The sequence below is a fragment of the Corvus hawaiiensis genome, chromosome 26, assembly GCF_020740725.1.
Source record: "Corvus hawaiiensis isolate bCorHaw1 chromosome 26, bCorHaw1.pri.cur, whole genome shotgun sequence".
NCBI lineage: Eukaryota > Metazoa > Chordata > Aves > Passeriformes > Corvidae > Corvus > Corvus hawaiiensis.
This window is the reverse complement of record NC_063238.1, coordinates 23,712,119-23,735,783: the sequence shown is the minus strand read 5'-3', so window position 1 is coordinate 23,735,783 and position 23,665 is coordinate 23,712,119. Positions and strand designations below refer to the sequence as shown.

General features: G+C 38.1%; 1 protein-coding gene across 3 annotated transcripts; it reads left to right on the top strand.

Annotated features, from left to right (window-relative positions):
• The first annotated feature begins 237 nt into the window (after positions 1-237).
• Positions 238-20,896, top strand: ANKRD46 (ankyrin repeat domain 46). 3 transcript variants are annotated; one of them, XM_048286809.1, is made up of 4 exons: positions 238-283; positions 13,054-13,396; positions 14,664-14,822; positions 18,857-20,896. In XM_048286809.1, the coding sequence occupies exons 2-4, from the start codon at positions 13,086-13,088 to the stop codon at positions 19,071-19,073; spliced, it is 687 nt and encodes a 228-aa protein (XP_048142766.1). In that variant the 5' UTR covers positions 238-283; positions 13,054-13,085; the 3' UTR covers positions 19,074-20,896. The 3 variants fall into 3 exon arrangements, with proteins under 3 accessions (XP_048142766.1, XP_048142767.1, XP_048142765.1); XM_048286810.1 differs by lacking the exon at positions 238-283 and adding an exon at positions 334-562; XM_048286808.1 differs by lacking the exon at positions 238-283 and adding an exon at positions 334-619.
• The last annotated feature ends 2,769 nt before the right edge of the window (positions 20,897-23,665 follow it).

The window sequence follows — 23,665 nt, the reverse complement described above, 5'->3', positions numbered from 1 at the left end:
AGTGCTCGAGGTGTGGCCTCCTCAGAGCCGAGTACGGGGGGACAATCACTGCCCTGGTCCTGCTGGCCACGTTATTCCTGATTTCCTGCCTCTCGGCGGGCCGGCACCGCACCGCGGGTCCGTCCCGTCCCGGTGCCCCGGCCAAGGCGCGCCGTGAGGCGGCGGATGGTCACGGATCGCGCGGCGGCGGCGGCCTCCGCCCAGGAGGGGGCGCGCGCACCCGCCCCGCCTCTCGGCCGCTCGCTCCGCCCGGCCCCGCGCGCCCCCCGAGAGCCCCGCGCAGGTACGGCGGGAGCGGGGCCGGGACCTCGCGGGGCCGGGGCGGCAGCGGGAGGCCGGGGAGGGCACGGCAGGGCAGGGCGCTGTCACCCCCGTTAGGGCTGTGCCAGGCCCGGGTAGGGACCGGGGACGGGCCCTGGGCAGAGCCCGGCCCGGGAGCCGGAGAGGTGGAGCGCTATGGTGCCGTTTGGTGGGAGAACAGCGGGAGCAGTGCCAGCCTTCACGGGAGGGGGGGAAACGGGGACGGGAATGGGAACACGGCCGCCCTGCTGACAAGGCGTTGGTAAGTGTGCGGCTTTGAACGTGCTTTCCAGGAGAAAACAAGATAAGTGAAACTGAAGTACGTATTTTAACCTGCTCTCATAACTGTTCTTGATGAAGCAATTACTGTTTTTAAGGGAAATGGAGTAGTTCCGTTTTTTATTTTCTAGACCACACTAAAGCTGCTGCACGTTGTTATTGTGGTGAAAAGGTAGGGATAACACCTGAATTGTTGACAGGATAGGGAAGTAACTAGAGACAAACTATGGTGGGTAATATTGAATCGAAAATCCATCACATCTGAGTATCAGAGGGTATAAAATTAGTTCTTTGAAGATCAGTCTTGAGACCAATCTTATTAAATATTTAATAGAGGTCTTGATGTAGTATTTGAAACTTCGCTGTCTTAATTTGGTAGTAATGAAGAGTTGGGAGGTATTGGCAATATAGAAGAGGGTTATAGTACTATGCAGAAAGAATTGGGTGATCCTGAGAACTAGAGTATGAAGTAGGTACAATAACAATTTAAAGAATGAGGGTTTACAGTTGTAACCTTGCAAGTAAAAAATTTGTGGAAGAAATTCTTACCGGTTGAAAGCAACGCAAAACCAAAGAATGTTAGGTAGTTACAAGATATTGAATTGTGGAAAAAGTAAATGCTGACTACAGTGATCCAGTTAAAGGAGTTACTATTATCCATGAACAGAACTCTAGAATTCTTTGTATAATGTTAATCATTCTCAGTTAAAAAGTGGAACAGAAACAGGAAGATATGCTAAGGTCAAGCAGGGAAATTAAGAGTGTTGGAAGAGGCGTTTGGCTTTTTAAAATTTTGCAGAATAATTTAAATTTTGCTTTTTATTTAAGTGTCAAGATAAACACCATGAAGTGAATAAATTGAGCTGAAGGATGATGTTAATACATGAATAATTTAACATAAATTTTAGGATTAATAATATATGAAAATTTCTAAGCATCAGAGAGCACTGATATTTAGGACCAGCCCTCCAAAAGGTCAAGGAAGAGCAAAAACCAAACACTTATTAGATGGAACGTGACTGGTTTGTAAAAATAATGTTTTTGTTTGCTGCAGCAGAGTCCTGAGCTTAGTGTTACCTGTATACTATGGATCAGTTTTTCTTTTTTGTTCGTTTGTGAAATAGATTATTGGCAAGAACTTAAATTGTGTTTTAGAAGAAAAATATTTATATAATGTTTGCAGTCTGAATAGTAGGGTTGGTGACAATCAGGAAATGACAATGGCTAATTGCTGTCTTTTTTGTGTTGAAGAAAAGGTGTGAAGAGTAAGCCGAGATGAGTTGAAGGTTGAAGTGTAGTATGTGCATCTGCTGTCTTCTTAGCAGAGCAGTGTGAATTTGCAAGAGGGTACTCTAAAATTCGGTTCTGATCTGTAATCAGCAACACGCTTCCTCTCAGCAGGTTTTGGCTAACCCATGACATTTAGGTAAAGTTGTCTCACCAGCAAGAGCTAGGGATGTGAAGCAATGCTTTAAGTTGACTGTATTATCTCACCTCACATTCTTTTGAACTTAATGTTTGAGCACATGTGGCCTTGAAGTCCTCATCTGCAGCTCAGGACCTGAGATACTCTGTTGTCCAAGGAGTGAGCTACTACTAGAGGCTCTTCTAGGGATTTGGGTATGCTGGAATTTTGAGGGCTGCCACTCTTTTCTTTTGATTAGTCTGTCAGTTAATATCTTCCCACATGATCTCAAGCTGTGGATATTCCACTTCCAGATAGATCAGTTAATAAGCACATAAGATATTTTATAAGGCATTGGTTTATACATGTTATGTGAAATACATGATCCCTGAAGCATTGAGCTTTCTGGAGAGACCGTCCATAGAATGCTGTTAGAGTAGGTGACAGGCCTGTCTTGAATGCATGGGCTTGTTCCACCAAATTTCCATTGTGAGTGTTCTATTGTGTTTCTAAGTCAAGAGCAGAAATACTGAAATGGTCGGTTTTGTTGTGGTTTGCTTTGCTATTTAAAGGTGATACTAAATATGTGGAAAAAAAGGTTTTATCTTGTGCAGTCCCTCACTGCAGCCATGTCTGTACTTCCAGGACTTAGATTCTGGCTTTCATTCATGTATCAACACCACTTTTCCGAGTGGCATTTGTTCTTTTACTTTATCAATAAAATTTCAGTTGGCTGAGTGGAACAGAGCTGCTTAAACACCAGTTTTGTCAGTCAGCAAATTTCTGATATCCAAGTAATGCAGCTACATCAGCTGAATTTTATAATATAAACTCAAAGGCATAAATCCTGTAATGCTCACTGAGGATATTCTTTCAGCATGCTCAAGACCTCTTAAGAGCATCTGACCAGCAATAGTGGATGGTGACAGAAGAAGGGCAGCAGCACATTTCAGGAAAGGCTTCTGGTGTATGGGCTTCCCATGGATGGTGTAAAATGCTTGTCTGTCTTCTTCACCTTGGTGGTTTTTATCCACAGAAGAATATGCCTATCCGTGTTACATGTTAGGGGCTGAGATCAGGTACATTTTCAAAGAGCTTGCTACATCCAAGGCTCATCAGCTTTTACTCAGGGTTACTGAGTAGGGTTGTAGGTACAGGTGATGTGGATCTTCAGGAAGCATTAAAACTAAGTACCTTACCAGAGGCTTTTGAGGAGAGTGGATGCTTACAGCATCAAAGAAATTTCTTACATGCAGAAGTGGTTGAGTTGAAAAATTATGAAGAAGGCAAAAAGAAATTGCCAAAAAAAGGAAGGAGGCAGAAAGATGGCACATGAGCTTCAGGGTGCATAAAGTAAGATGACGTCTTGGGTAGAATAATCTAAACCATGCTCACATGGTTGTGAACTCAAAACTGGCAGCCACCAATCAAGAGAAAGTGCTTGGAGTTACCATTGAATGTTCCCTGAAAACCTAAGCTCAGTGTGCTGTGGCAGCCAGAGAGCCAGGAAAATGGTGACTGTCCTTAGAGAGAAGAAGAGAGAGGGTACCATTTTTTGCTGCAGCTGGTGCACCTGTATCTGGGGTAGTGTGTATGGTTCCAGTGTCTGCATTGGAAGAAGGATACAGTGGGATAGGGAAGGGCAACCGAAAGGGACAAGGGGATCAGCTTCCTTAAGAGGAAAGACTGGAAAGTCAGGATTGTTCACAGAGGAGATTGCTAGGGCATGACGAAGACTTACACAATGAAGGCAGTGAATAAAGTGAGAGTTATTCATCCAGTCTTGAGGCGTTGAAATGGGAGTTGCTTGCTGGGGCTGTTGGGAGGGTGGTTTCAGATGGATACAGGGAAGGATGACAGGGCCACTGTGATGGCAGTGTGAGCAGGTATAGGAAGGCATTAGAAAGCGGACAAGAAGTCTGTTGAGGGGCTGCTAAAAGAGCTGCTCAGGGAGGTCCCCAATGTACTGTAGTGGCTGCTGGGGTGTGTGTGGAGAATGGACTGCAGGAAGCAGAGAGGCTCATGTGCTCTCCCAAAGGGGGATCTCTGATGGCCACTGTTGAAGGCAGAGCACTGGGTGAGTGGGATCAGTTTGATCCAGGACACCAGTTTTAGTGAACTTATGATCAAGACTGGAATAATTGTAGTTTTGGCTTCTGAACTGTTAGAATTTGCATGTCAAGCCTAGAAAAGGCAGTGAACAACAAGGTGATAGTGTTTGCCTGGACATGGGTAGTAAAGCTAGGGTCAGCTATGAAAAGCTGCTGAAGGACCCCTGTAAAACTGAGTAACTGGATAACGCAACGTACTGGCACATGAGTTCAGTGTAGGTAGAGGGATTCAGATAGCATAAAGAGAATCCTAAATTCCCATATGAAATACTGGGCTCTCTGTAATGAGCATTTTGTATTTAAGATTAGCGGTTCAATGAAAATATAACAACAGTGTTAAGCAGCAGTGAAAAAGATAAAATGAACAGTAAATATTACTGAGAAACAAGTAAAGAACAAAGAATACTGTCATACCACTGTGTTATTCCATGGTTCACCCTGAACATCCTGATTGAGTCACTCCTGCTCTGTCTCCCAGCTCAGAAAACAGAGTTAAAATGAGTGAGATTCAGAGAAGTAAAACAAAACTGGTCACAGACACAGACCCACTTCCAAATGAGGAATGACCAAAAAAGCTGGACTTCAAAATTCATCCTGGAAAGGGATGTCTGAGGAGCCTGATGAAGGCCTGTAGAATGATGAGAGGCAGGAAAAGAATGGGCAGAGGTGCTCTGTCTGTTCTCCCCACAGCAGAGGTGAGGGTTCACAAGGGAATCTACCAAGCCCCTGATTCAGCAAGATCAAAAGATGTTGTTCTTCACAGGTAGCTGAGTTGGAGAACTTACCAGAGTATGTTGTGGGTATTAGAAGTGTTTGTGTTGAAGAGGAGAAAGAGCAGATGTGGAGGCAGTGCCAAATATGTAGAAACCCCATCCATTTTGAATAGAAGAAGCAGTATTATGTATGCTTTTGGCCACCATTTGAAAAATTATACTAGGCCTAAATGGATCTTTGTTGTGATCTGCTGTGGCTAGTTTTGTGTTGGGTTCTTATTCAGAAAAGTAATAACTGACATGGACTTATTTTTACAGTTTCTCTTCATCCTTTCTCAAATAGAATTTGTCAAACCTGTTTAAAGAAACATGGGTATTTCCTGTTCATTGACTAGACACCAGGTTTCATGTTGAATTTTGAGTCTTTTACAGACAAGTTACTGGTATTTACTAAGTTATCTAAAGGCAGAAGTTTCCCCTGTATATGTGATGTCTTTTGTTTCCAGGCTCAGCAGGATAAATTCATGCAATTGATAAACATTGGTTGAGCTACTTCACTCTCAGGTTCTTTTCAATCATCTTTCATTGCATTTTTGCTCAATTCCCGCCCCTGTGCAGATCAGGAGCTTGAGGCTGGCCTCCCTGATTCTCCTCAGACTTGCCTGTTGTCCTGGGAACGCTTAGGCTGCTGGTTTACTCCTTTCAGTCCTTTAAGACAGTGTTGGGTAGACACTAGCACTACATATTTGCCTACATGGAGGATTTTTTTGAGCTTAAGCATGGTGAAGTAACTATTTATGCCAAAGTAGTATCACTATGTATATATTAATTAGAAATACAACCTTAATAGTATTACAATTTCATCTTACTATGTCACATAACATGATCCACCATGATACAATTAAGTTTTTAGTCATGCTGTGTTGATAGATATTTAGAATACTTGAAAGAATAAATATATCAGTTTACTATTTGTCTTTGATAAACTGGTTTAATGATTTACTGTGTGAATATGAAAATTCTGAGCAGAAATATGTGTATCCAGCAATTATAGTAAGAGTTGCATATTTGACAGTGTTAGTTGTCTTACCATCGGTATATTGATATAAATACATCATTGGTATAAAATAATGAATTTCAATGAACAAGCAGAGCAATATATTTTTTCAAAGGTAAAGTCAAGCTTACAGTTATATATAAATGACTTACAGATTTAGGAGACATCTGCTTTCAGAAGTGACCTGCTTCTGTTCACTAGCCACTAAACCAGATTTGATGTTGCACACTAAGGCCATATCATCAAGGTTATGTATGACTAAGGGCATAGAAGCTATTATATATATTATAAGGAAAAAAAGGAAGAAAATATGAACAATATAATAATAAGTCATTTGTGACAGGTTCTTAGTTTGGTTTATTGCTCTCACTGAGTTCTGATTTCTGATGATTCCTGGTGGCCACAGAACATTTTTCCCCATTTTATTAAATGTGTCATCTCAGACTTACTGTTTGTCTAGGTAAGGAACTGGGCTTTTTTGGGAGGGCAGGGGGGTGTTTTGGATCAGTTTGGGGTTTTTTTTAAGAAACAGGCATAAATACATACTTTTTAAAATTAAATGCCTTTGGTTTCAGAACTCAAGCAACATACCAAAGTCCTCATTTCACTAACAGAGGATCAAAGCTTAAATGTGAATGCTGTTTATACTGCAAAGAAGTAGCAGTTTGGATTTCAGGATCCTTTAATAAAGTTTCATAAAACCTTATTTTCAGGCTGTTCATAATTTCCTTCCCAGGAAAACAGAAAACACCACAAATGTAGAAAAAGTGGTCTGTGTGAGTCCAGGCTTACACACCACACCAGTACCTAAAGGGAACAAAACTACAGGAAAGCTGGAGAGGGGCTTTTTGCAAGGGCATGAAATGATAGGACAAGTGGGAATGGCTTTAAACTGACAGAGGGCAGGTTTAGATTGGATGTAAGGATGAAATTCTTTCCTGTGAGGGTGAAGAAAAACTGGAATAAATTGCCCAGAGAAGCCATGGATGCCCCATCTCTGGAAGTGTTCAAGGCCGGGCTGGATGGGGCTTTGAGCAGCCTGGTTTGGTGGTGTCTAAGGTGTCCCTGTCCATGGCAAGGGGGTTGGACCAGATGACCTTTTAAGGCCCCTCCCAACTCAAACCGTTCTATGATTCTGTGCGTCCCTCCCGTCAGGCACAGGAATTCATCAGTCCACGTGGTGGCAGTGTCCATCCAGACTCCGGTGCTGTTCCTGCCTGGGCAGCCTGCAGCCAGCTGGAGCTATCCTTTGTTTCTCTGTCAGTGTTGTCTTCTTTTCCAGAAGACTGCTCCTAGTCTGCGGCAAATTTAAACACAAACACTTAATTAAGACTGGAACAAATTCTCTCTACTCTGTTAAAAACCAGACAAATAAACCAGCAACAAAACCATATGTAGCAACCTTTAAATATTTTCTTGACCAGCATACACCCTACATGTTCCCAGCAGCAACAGAAAAGGAATTAGAGTAGAGGTTTGTGAAGAGGTTGATAATTATGACCGATATGATTCAATAACTTTATATAAAAACAGATGTATTCAAACTGGCCACAAAGATCAGAGAAGTACTGCAGTTATATACTGGTTTAATTGAGCCATTTGTGGGGAATTAAAGTTACAGAGTATTTGAAGAAATCTGTAAATTGCCTTTTTTCCTAAATAGTTCCTGTGCAGAAGATGAAAGATAAGCAGTGTTCAAAAATACTTAAGTATATATTTAATAGAAGTTAAATGTGCTGGAACACGTAATGCAACTGAATTAACAGTTAAGTTTAGCAAGGATAAAATGTTTGTGAATCTGCTTGTTGATAAAGGTGTTTTAAGAGAATGATCTCTTTCTTATTGTTCCCTTGTTTTGTGTACATAAATACACAAAGCTTGTACTGTTTTATCTGGGGAAGCATTCTGCAACCCTGGACTGGCATTTGAGGTCTTGTATATTTTTTATCTTGTAGTGTTGATATACTGGGCAATAATGAGCAAAGCTCCCCGTTTCCCAATGCCATCGTCTGCTGATACCTAAGAGCAGTAATAGTTGTTAAAACTTTTTCATAAAGAACTTTGTAGCCTGTACTTGTAAAGTAGTGCATACTTTGTATATGCAGTGCACCAGAGTTTCTACTCACAGGATGGTCCTGACATAAAGAGAGCATTACCTGTATGTCTCATGTCTGCATAAGGGAATGAGAATGATTGAAAACAAATGGCATAAATAATGTTATTCTATTATCACCTACTGATGTGGCTGACTAGGGGCATGAGAGGGGATGAATGTGTTACAAACCTGCTGTGATACCTCAAATCCAGGAACTGTTGAAAAAATAGCTAAAGTTAGAAAGGGAAAATGCTGCAAAATACAGCGGTGTGTAAAATAGGCATCATGCTGTACTTAATCTGAGGTGCTGCTTTTAGCAGCAGTTCCATATTAGTGGAGCCATAAAACTGTTCCAGTTGTACTGAAAAGATAAAGGTTTCTCATAGAAAATACAGAACCTAAGTGGATTTTGATGTACATGCTGGGGTTCTTTCCTAAATGGAAATGAGTTGATCACATTATTTTTTTACTAAATATAATATTTATTCAGTTAAATGACTTCTCAGTAACTTACACATAAACCTCACAAAAATACATGTGTGCATGAAAACTTAGCAAGGAATTTCTCCCTCAGCATTTTAAGCAAAGTACTGGAATGTTTTTCATTCACTTAAATAATGAAGAGGAAGAGCTCTGCAAGCCACTGCCACTGAAGTGCTCTCAAAGCGCATTACAGAAAGAGGATGCTGTTTAACCACAAGGGAGTTGACAAATGCAAATTTGTCAAGTAATCCATATTGTGTGTTTGCTGGCATAGGAGGTTACTATTTCTTGGTTTTGTTTTAGTTTCCATTTCTTGGTAGTGGCAGTTTCTCTATTAGTAATCGTACTGATGCCTAGGTTCTAAATGTCAAAAGTGTGTGTTAATACTGAGACATCTCAAGGATAAAGCAATCTGGTATTGTTCTGTTGTACTTATAGGTTGTTTTACAGTAGGGACAATTAGTTCCGTTTTCCTGAATGTGCTGGGAAATACTGTAGTTCTGCAGAACTGGTATGTCCTATGGAGCAGTGACTGGGTGATTAATCCCAATTTGGCAGGTTCGTTAATACTTTTGTAGAGGAGGGATGGGTCCCATGGGTGATTCTGTCTCTCATGTGGAGCCGTTCTCTCCTGTTCCTGGGGCTGTTTGGTAGCTGTTGAACCTAATGAGAAAGTAGAGACAACAGCATATATTTACTGTGAAATAAAACTCTGCAGAGTTAACACAAATTTTAGGACTACTTTAAGAGGTGACAGAGCTTGCATTTAGCTCTGTGGTTTGAATTTTTCAAGATCACTGCTGCCTTCTGCAGGCGAGAACATGTCCTGCAATAGATCAGTGTGTGACACTGAGTTACCATTGTACCCAGTATAGTGAGAGACAACTGACTCGTATTAAATAAATTGGTTTTACAGAATGAATTAATATAAGCATTCCTTTGATTAAATTTTCTTATCCTGTACTAATCCACGTATGTCACTGAAGAGGCTTACAGCATAATTTCTAAAATTATTAATTAAGAAGTACAATGTGTTGAGGCTATATAAATGTATAAATCTAGGGAAAAATGTGTTCTTATGCCTTTCTAATGGGAATCCCTCTAGCTTGGGAGGATGTATTTGAATATACTTTTTTTCAAAAAACTAATTTTCTGTCAAAGTACCAAGTTATTAAAAGCAAACCTTTTTTTTTAACAAAAATACTATTTAACCGATACATTTTCAGTAGATAGTGATGCATTTTTACAAGCAGTCATTTAATTCAGTCTTTAAAAATTAGATTTATTTAACTGGTAGTAGTAATTTTTAGGGATGTTCAGGATGGTCATTTTGCAATATTTTGTGTCTTATTACTAATGCAAGTCCATTTGTCCTAATTGGTGCCTGGGAAATCAGTCCTTACTGGTAGTGTACCAGCTTACGGACAGGTTCAGAGTTGTTACCTGATTCACCTTTCAGAAGCAATTTAAAGGGAATGGCTAATGCCATTTTGTTTCTAAGTTTTGCTCCTAAATCTGTTGTGTTAGATAGTCATTGAAGCAATAAGCTTTTTGATACTGTGGGCCGAAATGTAAGCACCATTGGTTTAATCAAAAATACCTAATTAAGTTGACTTGAAATTTTTTTATGAGTTTTGTTACACAGGAAATTTTGCTAAGTCGCGTTAATTTTGAGGCAAGAACATGTCGTTTGGGGACTGACATTTTAAAGATGGTGCATAGTTCAGCTTTGTATGCAGCTTGTATTTGGCATAGGTTAGCTAGCCATATGTGAAATAGTAGAAAAAATCTTTTTAATCACAAAGATAAATTGAACCAGATGGTCCAGATTTTTTTTTTTTTGTGAATGTATTTGCTTAGTCCACAATCTTCAAGTATTGGGAAGAAGGATTTGCTTCATCTTTGTCTTTCTTATTGTAAAATACTAAGGTTTTACTTTAGTCTTCTACACATCAGTGATCAGTTCTAGAAGATTCTAGTGATAATAAATTCTGAATCAGAATTACTTCCGGTTACACTTTCTGTTAACTGCTAGTCTTTGCACATCCTTTTCTGAGAAGATAAGGAGGTGACTTTTTTGTCTTGGTATTATTAGCTAATACTTCATCAAAGTTGGGGAATTCTGTAAGGCTTTACCAGACAAACATATCTGATATGAAAATACAAACATTAGCTTACCTTTAACAGAGCATGCCATGCTGTTTCTCAAATAGCATAAGTCTCTTCCATATAATATTCTCATGTTGATTTATGTTAGGCCTTGTTTTATTAAGCAGGTTTAAACACTTGAGCATTATCTTACAAGCGAATCACAATCTTTTTGTCAAGTGTGAGTAGAGGTTTGTGCTATTGATATGCTGCTACTATGGCTGATAATTGGAGGTTTTAAAATTATTTATGATCTTGCTTTAGGGAAGATTTAGTGCAGAATATAAAGGTCACAATCACATCACAGAGAAACTGGGCCCATTTTTTTTCTCAGCCAAGACTGGGCGAGCAGAGTGGAAGAATTCTCGTATCGTTCGTGATTTGGGTGGAAAATGGGCAAGAAAATTGAATTGCTGTCATCTGGGAATTCTTAGCTTTGTAGCATCCAGGGGGTTGTAACATATTCATTGAAAATGCAAGTAATTACATTGTCCTTTCTTGCTGTATAGGGTTATAAGGAAGTGCCCTACATGACGCCAGTCTCGTGCGAAGTTCTACAGTGTATCAGTGAACTGGCCATTTGCTCTTGGAGATGGTTGTGGAAAGGGGTTCTTGAGCCAGTGATGTGCTGTCCCGTGCTTAAAAACATACTTGCAGCCTAGAGGAATGTACTCTGCTTAAAATCATTCCTTATACAGATACCAAGACATAGAATTTATTTCTGTCTCTTTCTCTCCAGCATCCAATAAAGAAAAAAAGGTTCTGCATTTCTGCACTGGAAAACTAGACAGTGTTGATATATGTAGCAGAATTTGTCCAGATAGGAAACACAGCCTAGTGAAGTTTAAATATGATCTATTAATCTCAACAGCCCCCCAGTGCTAGAGCTGTTATTCAGACCAGTGTGTGAACATTTTGAAATTACTTCTGTAGGTACTTTGATATTGAATTTGATCTAAAACATAGGGGAAGAGCTATAAAATACAGACATGAACTCTCAAAAAAGGAGAGGTTTTAAATTGAATTCTTTGGCTACTGGCCATGTTTCCATTCTCCAGGCTGAATGAGTGCACTGGTGTGGAAGGATACCTTATATAGATGAGAAAATTTAAATCTGTGTATAGCAGTTTTAATAAGAGGTTCGGATAGTTAATTAGAGCACTGCTACACCATGAGCCCAGAATAGAAACCTTGGTCAAGTGAAAAATACTGTTTCAAGTGATGTTTCAGTTCACTCTCTATTCAAAGCTTTTCTAGTAAAATCACTTTTCCCTCCTGTCACTTGAACTTTGTCTTGTCTATATTGCGATTTCTTCTAGAGGATTTTTACTTGTTTATATGATTTTTTTTCTTTTTTACCTCCTCTCTGAGGCAATGCAAAAAGAGGACTGTTGTCCAGTCTTCTAGGTGTTTTCATTGCTTCTTAAAATTGCCTCATGAACATTTTACCATTCTCTTGCTAAATCATTCTCTTTTTCCTTATTGTTTTCAAGTCATCTTTTCTGTGTCCCATAAGCACACAGTCTCATCATACCCTCATTATTTGACTTATCCTTAAAATACTCTTCTGCAAAACTGAAATCATAGTCCATCAAATATTCTATACCAAGTAATCCATGGTGAAACATTTATCTTCCTCTTTCATGTCCTGTTACAGAAAAGGACTTAATCCTTTATTTAATATTAAGCCAAGGAAACTACATGTGTGTTTCTTCATGTTGAGATTCTAGTCAAACCCACAGTAGCTCTGTACTTGATTTTACCATTGTCTTCCTTGTACCCACTTCCAGTTTTCAGTGGGCAGTTTCACCTAATACATTCAGTTTTCTGTGTTCTGTATTGCTGTTTTTGTTTGTTCAGTAGTTTGTGTATCTCTGGCACTGTAAAAATAATGTTCTGGAAAGGCTACTGAAAAATATATTTCTTGCAGAATGGAGAAATTAGTATTTTATTAATCAAGCATTTTTAGCTGTACTGTAGTTTGTGCATTGAAGTTCAAATTCAGAGGGTGAAAATCCCATTAGAACAGCTTTGCTTATAGCTGGTAAAAATTGCAGTTAGTGTCACTGTACCAGTGGATTGAATTGTTTATAGAGTTTTCCCATTTATGAAAGGTTCTTCCTTTCTGTCCCAATCTGTGGTGTTTTGCCCTTTAATACCAATACTACTACGTGTGATTTCTTACTAGGTTGAAAACGAATCACCCATCTTGCATTTGTGGCAGAGATCTTAGCAGTTTTCTCTCATAACACAGCTTTGCTGCTCTTTCCAGAGGTGTGAGCTCTTTCCATATCACCAGAAGGGAATGCAGCACATAAAGTTAACGTGTATTAAAAGGAAGATTTCAGAGTTGGCCTATAAGCTAGTTTGCATTCTTGTTTGGGAACCTGAGCAGTCTACTGAATATTAGCATTGTGTTTATTTGCCTGGTTTCACCATCATTTCTTCACTCTTCCTTGCAGGTTGGTCAGCTCCTCCTAAAAGAATCAGAGCAATGTCCTACGTTTTTGTGAACGACTCCTCCCAGACAAATGTGCCGCTGCTGCAGGCTTGTATTGATGGAGATTTTAACTATTCCAAACGACTGTTAGAGAGTGGCTTTGACCCAAATATTCGTGACAGCCGAGGCCGAACTGGCCTTCACCTGGCTGCAGCCAGAGGAAATGTAGACATCTGTCAACTCTTGCATAAATTTGGTGCTGACCTACTAGCCACTGATTACCAGGGTAACACAGCCCTTCACCTGTGTGGGCATGTCGATACCATCCAGTTCCTAGTTTCTAATGGACTTAAAATTGATATTTGGTAAGTCACTTTTTACAGTACATATTTTATAATATATTAATCTTCTCTCACCAGAGCCTCGCATATAAATCTGCTGTTGCTGAAATGCTGTATTTGGTGCAATTCTACTTTATAAAGATAGCACTTAATAAAAAAACAAAATAAAAAGGCAGGAAAACAGTAAGAGGCCACTTCTGCTAGTCTGTGCAGCAAGCAAAGCAAATGAGAATAGCTGGTGTGGGCTGCTGAATCTGATTCTGCCTCATTGATGACATCGCTGCCCTGGTTTGGCCAGACAGCCAGGTGTGGGTGGTTGGCACCAAAGAAAAAATCACATTGACTACTTTAAAAGAATTTCCTCCACCCCAGTTTCTATTGTTGTACTATATAAGACAAAAAAAATACAGTATATGTGTGTGTAAGTTCATTCCCGTACTCCTCTGGTAACAATGCTTCCTTTCAGTGTTTTTGCCCTCCCTCAAAGTCTATGACTCAGAATATTGTATATTCTTTCCTTCTGGCTTCCAGCAGCTGTCAGATGCCAGTGTTCAGATGGAAGCTCTCAAGCTGCAAAATAGCTGGCTGTGTCATTCCTGTTCTGAATCACTTTGTTTGTGGAACTTTCTGCATATTCACAACGTGTGCAAAAACCAGGAGTGAAGTCAAAACCTTTGAGTTTTTAAATCTGTGCCTTTTTCACCTGTCTCTCATTAATGTTTTCAACTCAGCAAAACTAGTTATTGGTAAACCGGATGATTTATGGGTTGTGGGGTGGGATTTTTCCCCCTCATTTCAAACAGCTCTGGTGGAAATTCCTGGTCTAAAGGCAGCTCTGGACCTATTCACTATTATTTTAATAGCAGCAGAGGGACCATCTGTATTTTATTTCATTTTTGCCTCATGTCCTAATACCCTCATGGAAAAGGAACTATTAGGAGCCAGATTGCACAATTCTTGAAGTTAAGGTTAAACTTGAACATTACCATAAATCTACTGGGGGTTTTTTTGTGTTTTTTTTTCTATAACACCCAGAGATTCCAATTATATTAGAGTCCTAGGAATTCTGATTTTATTACAGGGGGGAAAAGAGTTGTGCAATTTCAAACCTAAATATACTGATTTTCTTCTATAGCCAATTGTGCTGTAACTTGAATAGATTGGAATTTATTACTGTCTGATAAAACAGAAAATAGTTCTGAGGACTTACTAAATTGTAATATGCTGAGTTGACCTATTACAAAAATTCTATATTAAAATTTTCTTATGTCTTTTTATGGGCTTGTTTTAGCAACCACCAAGGTGCAACACCACTTGTTCTTGCCAAACGAAGGGGTGTGAATAAAGATGTGATTAGACTGCTGGAATCTTTAGAGGAGCAAGAGGTGAAAGGATTTAACAGAGGAGCTCACTCAAAGCTGGAGACAATGCAAACAGCTGAAAGCGAAAGGTATTTACCAAACAAAAAGAATTACTAGGAGAAATAATGTTTATGGCTTTTAGATTTTGACTTGATTGTTTATTCCTCAAAACAGATAATATCAAATTTGGCCTGATACTATCAGACAAAATCTAAATTGAGTGTTAAATTTTGGAAAAATCTCTTTAATCAGACCAAATGTAAGGAAAAAAAGAGCTTCTATTGAGATTTTAATTTTATGGTAGAAATTTAAAGAAATAATTATTCATTTTCCATTACAGAGTCCCAAACACAAATATTCTACCACCTGCCAAAAAGCCAAGCGGGAAATAGTGTGAAATGCAAAATGCCAGTATCACAGGCTAACCTGACATCCTTTTGATGATTGTCTATGCAAAGAAGGGGTAGCAGACTTTTCACCCATCTGAACTTGAATAAAAGATTTATATGGTGCTGTATATAAAATTTCTATCGTTAGTAGTCCTGGAAAAGATGGAGAATAAGAATTTCATGGTGGCTAAAGAGACAGTTAATGCAGAACTGAAGGTTTTGAGAAAATTGCTGACCATTTTCAGGCAAAGTATTGGGTTAGAGGGAAGTTACTAATGAATTCCTAAGGGTCTGGTTTTGGGACTGTGCTTGCTTAGAATTTTCTTAAATGAAAAAAGCAAAAGCATGAGAAGTAGAAGCATGTTAATGATACCAAGAAGTGAGATACAGGCGACCTTGAGGAAAATTGGGATGGCGTGGACAAAAACCTGGGGTTACAAGGAAGAGGAAACCAGTAGGAATAAATTGTAATTTTGTAGCACAAAATGCAGCTCGTAGTTACTGAAAGCTGTGTGCCATAAAATCCAAGTTTCTCAGTGGAAAACAAACATATAGGAGAACAGGCTTGGTGCATTAGTCAGTTGCAGGAGTTAATGCTACCCTGAAAAATGCAATGAAGTCCTACAAAGCACAAAACATGTATTTCACTACATAAAGAAAACTCTCTATCCTGTTGTATAAAGCAATGGTGACTTCTGCTCTGTAGTACGTCTTGTTATGCTCTTTACCTGCATTCAGAAGGGTTGTGGCTTTCTTTATATTGTCTAATGATGGCCATGAACTATGACTACTGGAACAATATATCACAAAAGACAGGGAGTTTTGTCGTATAACTGTTGCTCGGTTTAAGTGAAAATGTAGACAGGCTGTACTATAAACAGGAAAGAGGCTGTATAGATGGAGTTAGATCTAAGCTGAGTAAACAGAAAAGGTGAAACTAACAAAACTGCAGAAATAATGCCCAATACTCCCAGTGAGCAGACATGAAGTTCTTATACATCAGTATCTTATACCCCACCTGTCAGAGAGACTGTTTTAAGCCCTGAAACAGAAAATGAATTTTATTTTCAAAATTACATGGTTATACATTATAAGAATTAGTGCATATTACCTTTCTGACTTCACTAACTTTTATTGAAAATTTCTTGACACACAGAAGTGCACTTAGGCTGGTTTTGTTTAAACATATGAACCAGCAGCTCAGCCCCAGTTAAATTTTGATTTGATGGTGTCCCTTTACCGAACATAGCTTCCTTTCTGTTATTTGACCTTCATAAATGTTACATTGTTTGCTTTGGCCAGGAAGTCAGCAACTCTCCTTGGGGACAGGCATAGAGACATAAACAGTGCAGTACCCAGCTTGTTGGGAGCGTGTTTAAAATGTCTGAAATACATTATTTTTAAAGTAACAAATAGCAGATGCCTACAGGAGCCAAAGCAAATGAGCTTGTGTGCTGTTTGCTTTGTAAATAAATAATGTCTTTTTACCAGTTGGCTTTTCAGACCTCCACAGTTTCACTTCTCCCTCTTCGTATTATTTTCACATTTTAGAGACACTTGGATTAATGTCTTCTGTCCTCTGCCCTCTGATCTCTTACATTATGTATGAACCTATAGAGAAATAACGCTCTTTCTAAAAACAGCCTCTGACTTCAGTTTTTTGCTCCTTGTTACATGCAGTTGCTGGTGCTCTGGAAGCAGAGGCCAGAGTTCTGTTCCCAAGTCAAATTTGGTTTTGCTTGCTTTGCCCTCCTGCGGGTGAGGAGCAGCCGTGCTGCCAGGAGGCAGAGCTCCCTCTGTCCCTTTCTCACACAGACATGTGTCTTTCTGCACAGCCCAGCAGGACCTGTGGCTGTGCCACAAGTGTGTCCAGTTGTGAACTCCCACCTGCTGTTGGACACAGGAAAACCTCTGTGCTGTGTGGCACAAACTCTTCTGAGGACATGTTGCTGCATTACCAGTTCTTATGCAGCTGTAATTTGTAATAAGAAAAAATATTTTGAATAACATTGATTTTAATTGGCTCATAATATAAAATAGCAAAAATATTTTCTTTGTGCCCTTTTTAATGAGCAGGCATGTGATCTTTTCACTTAAATTGTATTGCACCTTTATTTAACCTCTCTGTGGTTACGTATTAACTAGTTAGTACTTACTAAGAAGTTCAGTTCTACACAAAGGGCTGTCTTTTATTAAACCCTTTGTTTTGCTTGGGAAATCGTAATAAGCAAGGAAGATGACTAAATCCTGCAGCTATGGGCAAGTTAAAATAGCTTTACAGTGTGGTAAATATAAAAAACAAAAATGCAGGCTTTTAGTAGGAAATTCCTGAAATCTTGTGCATGGGATGCTGCAATACTTGAGCAAGCTGTGGTAGTTCAGGCTAATTGTTCTTCACTGGTTGTACTTCCTGAGAAAAAATACTATATGAATAGTGTGAAGTTTTCCCATGGTGTAATCTTAGAAGAGAGATTCATGAATGAGACTTTTTTCTGATAACCATCATTTTTCAGTTGATTTCTGTCATGAAGAACAGCAGCATTTCTACAATTAGTTTTGACTTGGAAATTACTTTTCCCAGATTTTTTTTTTTTAAATTTTTATTATTAGTCCTATAAGAAATATCTAGGAATATGGTAACTGAAAGCAGTTAAAAGGGAGGAGAAAAGATATGGGGTTTTTTCCTCTACTTATATTCTGCTTTTGACATCATTGCGTATGTGGTTGATTCCACCATTTCCTTTCTGTGGTTGTCAGGGCCTGATCCTGAAAACACCCATGCATGTAATTTCACTCAAGAGAGAAGTAATAAGGCTGCAGATGGCCAAAATTTAAGTGAAATCAAGCTATGAGGAAGCTTCCCTAGTCTTCATGAGATTTTTCGTAAGCAACAGATAGTTTCATGTTATAATTGTCCAACCAGCAAAATTGGGAGAATTACAGAAGAAGCCATGCAATATTTTGAGACAATGTACATCTTTTCTAAAGGTCATCCATTGTCAAGAATACTGCCTCACTGAGATTTCATATTTGCTTTTCATTTAAAAGTGAGATCCAGTCCCTAATTTATAGTCTGACAATTTAAGGGGGCCTGATGGATTGGTAGTGGAATGCTAAAACATCAAAGCAGTCACTGCCATATGGCAGAAAACACAGCAATGCCAACTAGTTCAGAAAGTTTCTGAACTTCTTGTTATCCAAATTTATTGTTTTCTGTGATTTTTTTTATGCTAGAGAAGTGGCATGTAACAAAGACATCCAGGAGAGTAGTAATGGTTACTGCAGAATTCAGCATCTAAATTAGTATTAGTTAAAGTTTGCATTTTATTCATCAGAGTTTATTTTTAGTCATGCTTTGTTTTAACAACAAATAATGTGTGCCTCTTGAGGTCTTAACTTATGCTTCATTATATTTTACTAAGCCACATTTAGTAGGAATTATGGGGACTGACCTTTGAAGGCTTCTGGGTAGCAGGCCTGAAAACTCAGTGCAGTTGTACATAAACAAATATCATTCTCTTTGCACAGGTTAATAAAATGTCCTTTCAGCTAATATAAGTTTAGGAGTTTTTTCCTGATTTGATTTGTCTTGATTTACCAGAAGCAATGCTATAAATCATTTGGGGGGTTTAATTTTTAATTTAGAATGTTTCAGTTGCCCTTAGTAGGATCACTGTCATACTTACAGGTGCATTCTTTTCCTCTGATGTATTTTTAACTTTAATCCTTTGTAGTGCAATGGAAAGCCATTCCCTTCTTAATCCAAACCTACAGCAAGGTGAAGGAGTTCTTTCCAGTTTCCGCACAACATGGCAAGAGTTTGTGGAAGACCTGGGCTTCTGGAGGGTGCTGCTCCTCATCATTGTCATTGCTCTTCTGTCCCTTGGAATAGCATATTATGTTAGCGGGGTGCTTCCTTTTGTAGAAAACCAGCCTGAACTGGTGCACTGAAGCAAATGCAAAGAAGTACAGTGTCCTTTTCCCTGTTCTAATCTAATCTTATTTTGAGCTTCTTGGAATTATTCTCTTGGTGCAGACAGTGGCAGCTGTATATACTGTTTGCCTTTTGTACTTGCTATTAACTCCTATGAAAGAGGGATTAATTAATTTCAAGTAAAACACTAAATTCTAAAGCATTCCTAAGCTACCTCTGTCTTATGTTGACTTGCAAGCAAGATGTGAAGATAGTCCTCTCTGATAAAATATTGTGATTAGAAAAGGCCTTTCATTATGAATACTAAATTCCTGCATATGAAAAATATATTCTAGTACAGAACCAAATTTGGTTTATTTTTCCTATGAAGAGAGGTAAATATATTGTTGGATTTTTTTTGTATGTGCTTCAGTTGAAAGAAAAATACTCTTAAAAGTCCTCCTCAAGAAATCTAAATAATGTAATAACACATTCTGATATATAGACAGTGATAAGCTGTGACTCCATAGTTATTTTAATGCCTCTCCACAGTTTCTTATCTGCTAGTTTATAAAAAGAATGAGAAATAGTTCAAGTTTTACTATGTCTCTGATGTATAGATCACTCCTTTATTTATTAGGTTATTAGATATAGTGTGTCTTCCCAGATGAATTTAATGTTGTTAATACCTGCCTGAAGTAAATATTGTATAATAAAACTGTCGTGCTTTGGAAGAAGCCTTGGGCTAAAAATTTTGCATTTTTGTTGAAATGTTGCTAAGCAAACCTTTCTTTGTAAGGGTAATTAAAGAGTGATTTAGGTGTTCTGTCATGTATGTAATAGTTCTGTAAGGTCATTGTGAAAAATGTCATGAAGGGTAACTTTTTCTTCATCCCATAAGGATCGGACTGAACCATATAACTGTGTTTTCATGTTTGTGGAGAGAACTCGATTGAATAGAATTCCTTTTTAGAATTGTTTTCCATTTCAGTTGCTTTCAGACAGAACCTACACGCTTGTGAATTATTTTCTGAGTATGCAGAATACAAGTGTTTAAAATACTAATATTTAGGAGCATTGTATGAAATTAAATCTTGATCCATTCTGTACTTTGAAACCCTTTGTTGTAAATAATCTAGGGATAAAAATCCATTAGATATTCCTTTATGAAAGCTAGAAAGGTATTGAATAGTAAGTTGGAGGTTTTCAAAGAAAGTGGATTCTCTCACCCCATGCCCATTAGACATCTAATTCTCTTTGTTGCCATTGCCTTGAAAATCCCAAACAAAATGAATTCTGCGAGCATAAGGAATCAATTTTTATTTTTTTAATTAGCCACTCCTCAGTTGTTGCTAAATAACATGAAACATTTATTGTACATTTAAATGTAACCTACATTATTCTGTTCTGGTACCATGTATATTTTTCTTTCTTGTTTATTGATTTGAATGAAGGGGGTTGTTGTCTTTGTTTTGATGTGTTACATGGGTTTTGCTGGAGCTGGACCCCATTCTAAATTGCATCTGAATAAATCTTGATCTCAATTCTTAAGTTAGAGCTTAATAACACAATACATTTTTAGCAGCACAATGCTGCAGAAAAGAAAGCATCTTAAAAAAAACCCAAATGAGAGCATATTCCTCTTCTGAGTATTTCAGTTATGGTACCGTTGTTCATGAACAGATAAATATAAACTCATCATATACCTAAATTACATTTACTTTTCTAAATAAGTACATTTCTGTTAATAATACCATGCATCTTGATTAATGACATTGTCTTTCAGTATGTATTATCTGCATAATTTGTAATTGTATTCTCAGTATGGGTGAATGCCACAAATAAATACATATAGTCAATATGTTTTGGTTTATTATTACATTAGTGCAGCAGTAACTCATTTTACTGAGTTTGATGTGCATTGATAATGAGTATTTCAGAAGTGGGGAGGTTCCCTACACAAGAAATGGCAACCATGGAGTTGCTGTAAATGAGGTTTTAGAGCACAGTTTCTTTAGATTTGCCTGTTTTATTTTCAGTATTGTTGCTGAATTAAAATTGCTTCTGTCTGTCTCTCTTCTCTTAGATTCAGTTGTTGAACATGTGGTCTAGAGGCCTCTCAAAATTTAAGATTACCTGTGAGGGGGTATGAAACATAACCAAGAAAACCAAGCTGTAGCCTTTCCTATTTTGCTGCGTGCATAAGCACACATACAGGAACTACACATCAAAAAGGTTTGAAAAATTTTATTTCAAATTAAGATATTTCATGTTTTAAACCAGAAGGAAATCCAAAGCACTGTTTGAACTTCACTGTGTAATGAATGTTGCTCATTGAAATAAGGACATGATAAATGTCTGATAAAAGTGGAGTTTGTTCTGTATATACCTCTGTTATTGAAAAAGGTCTGCTGTGCCTTTCAATATCTCTACAAACACTAATGTCTTCCTTTTCAAGGACTTCTAAAGAATGAATTGCCTCCTGTAACTTTAGCTTACTTGTCTTAGGGGGTTTTACTTTACTATTTCAGTAGTTTTTTAGATCATGGGTTGTCTGTAAATAAGATATCTTTTATTTATTATTGCAGTGGTGTCTTGGTACCTTGATCCAGGTACTTACTTTTGTGCCAGGCAACACAAAATTCAGCTGAAGTGCTTAAATATGATTAAGATAACAGGTGCATCATATTATCCTGCAAGTGCAGGTACAGAATTATCCCTGCTGCCACCAGAAATTAATTTCATAATGTTAATACAGATTCAAGATTAGTCACTCTTTAAATTCAAGACAGATTGTTGTCTCAAGCTGTTCTTAGACTAATGAGCTGAAATGGAATAAGGAATTGAGAGGGGAAACAAACATGGAGGTATGAAGTGATTTCTTTTTCCAGTGACATGAAACAACTTGGTGGACTAGATAGCGCAGGGTAAACTGGAGTGTAAAAAGGATAGACACAGGCTCCTCTGCAGTGGGCTGTCCTGGTGCTCACATTTATCCCATGGCAAGATCACACCTATCTTACCTCATAGTAACTTATTAATGTACCATATTTCTTTATCTTCAAGATCTCTGTTTTCACTCATATTGGTAATTTGCATTGTAGAAGGGGATGTTCTGTTGAGTGACTGTCATGAGTAGATACTGTTTCTGGCTGCCACTGCACAACAGGTATTTAATTACTGGACATGATCTGGCACTGAGAGGCTTTTCATAATGAAAAGCTCCTATGAGAGAAAGAACATGGTTTCACTTTGAAATATTGAAACATAAGATCTAGGTAGTTTCTGGGTCTGCAGGTAATGGGGAGTTGGATTTTACTATCAGTCAATGAATATCTAAGGCTGTTTTTAATAGTTAAAATAAGTAAAAATTATGAGCTCTGGCTAGTTAGCTAAGTAGCTCTTTTTCTAGTCAAAATATATTTGGTCATAATTACTTAAGGAAATGCAAATTAAGTAATTTATTCAGAAGTACAAATTGCAAGTGATGACTTCCCTGAAAACTCAAAAAAAAGGGTGATACTGTCTGGTGTCATATTCAGGATTTATAAAAATGTCTAGCATATATTTAAATGTTACCTAAAGTTGACGTTTAACAGAACAGATAGTTTCCTCAGCTGACACAAATTAACTGGTTTCTGAAGTTGTTCCTGTTTCTGAAGTCAGCTCTTTATTAAATTCATATTGGAATTGGTCGTTAAAATAAGTCTTCAATGATGTGAGAATTAGGTCAGAATGCTTTTCCTTCATTTGTTGTTCTTTTTTTTTTTTACATTTTGATGTTAATCATTGTAGACTGATTACTTGTGATACACTTTGTAGAATTTCCTCAGTGATTCAAAGTGTTACAGAAAACGTTGCCAGTTGTTCCTGCACTTTTCATCTGTGGTGTTGGAGCTTTCTAGGAGAATTCAAATGTCATTGCAGTTTCATAACCTGCAGTTCTCTGTGAACTCTCTAACTGCTGAAATACTGTTGAATCATGAATCCTGAATCTGTATTAATATTATTAAATTCATTTATGGTGACAACAGAGATAATTCTGGACATGCACTCACGGAGTATTATGATGTGCCTGTTATCTTAATCATATTTAAGTACTTCAGCTGAATTTTGTGTCGCCTGGCATTTTTTGTACTGCTCTGACAAATGCTTCAAGGGGAGAACACTTTTAAAACACTCAGTATTAGGAAACAAATGCAAGTAATTGGTAGTTCTTTGCTATTTATTGCTGGGAAGTGAAGTGTTCCCAGAGTCATGCTGCCAGAGAAATCTGAGATGAACAGTAGAAGTCCCCGACTGACAGTGATGTGGTGTGTCTGTGCTCTTACGCAAAGCAGGATGGGTGCTCTGATGTTGCAGCTGAGCAGTCTGCGTGTGCAGAACCCTGAAAAATGTGTCTCTGCTGTAGGCATTTACAGTTTGTAATTCACTCCTGTAACTAAGCATTGAGCAACTAGTATTTCCTAATGACTATGATGAGACAAAACTGTTGTTCTTCATTAATGCCAAGGGAACGGGGAATCTACTGGAAATTCCCATAACTAAAAAGCAACAAATTGGAATATCTTATGAAGTGAACAAGTCACAACCATGGCTTCAAGTGACACATCCTTTCCATTTGTGATTT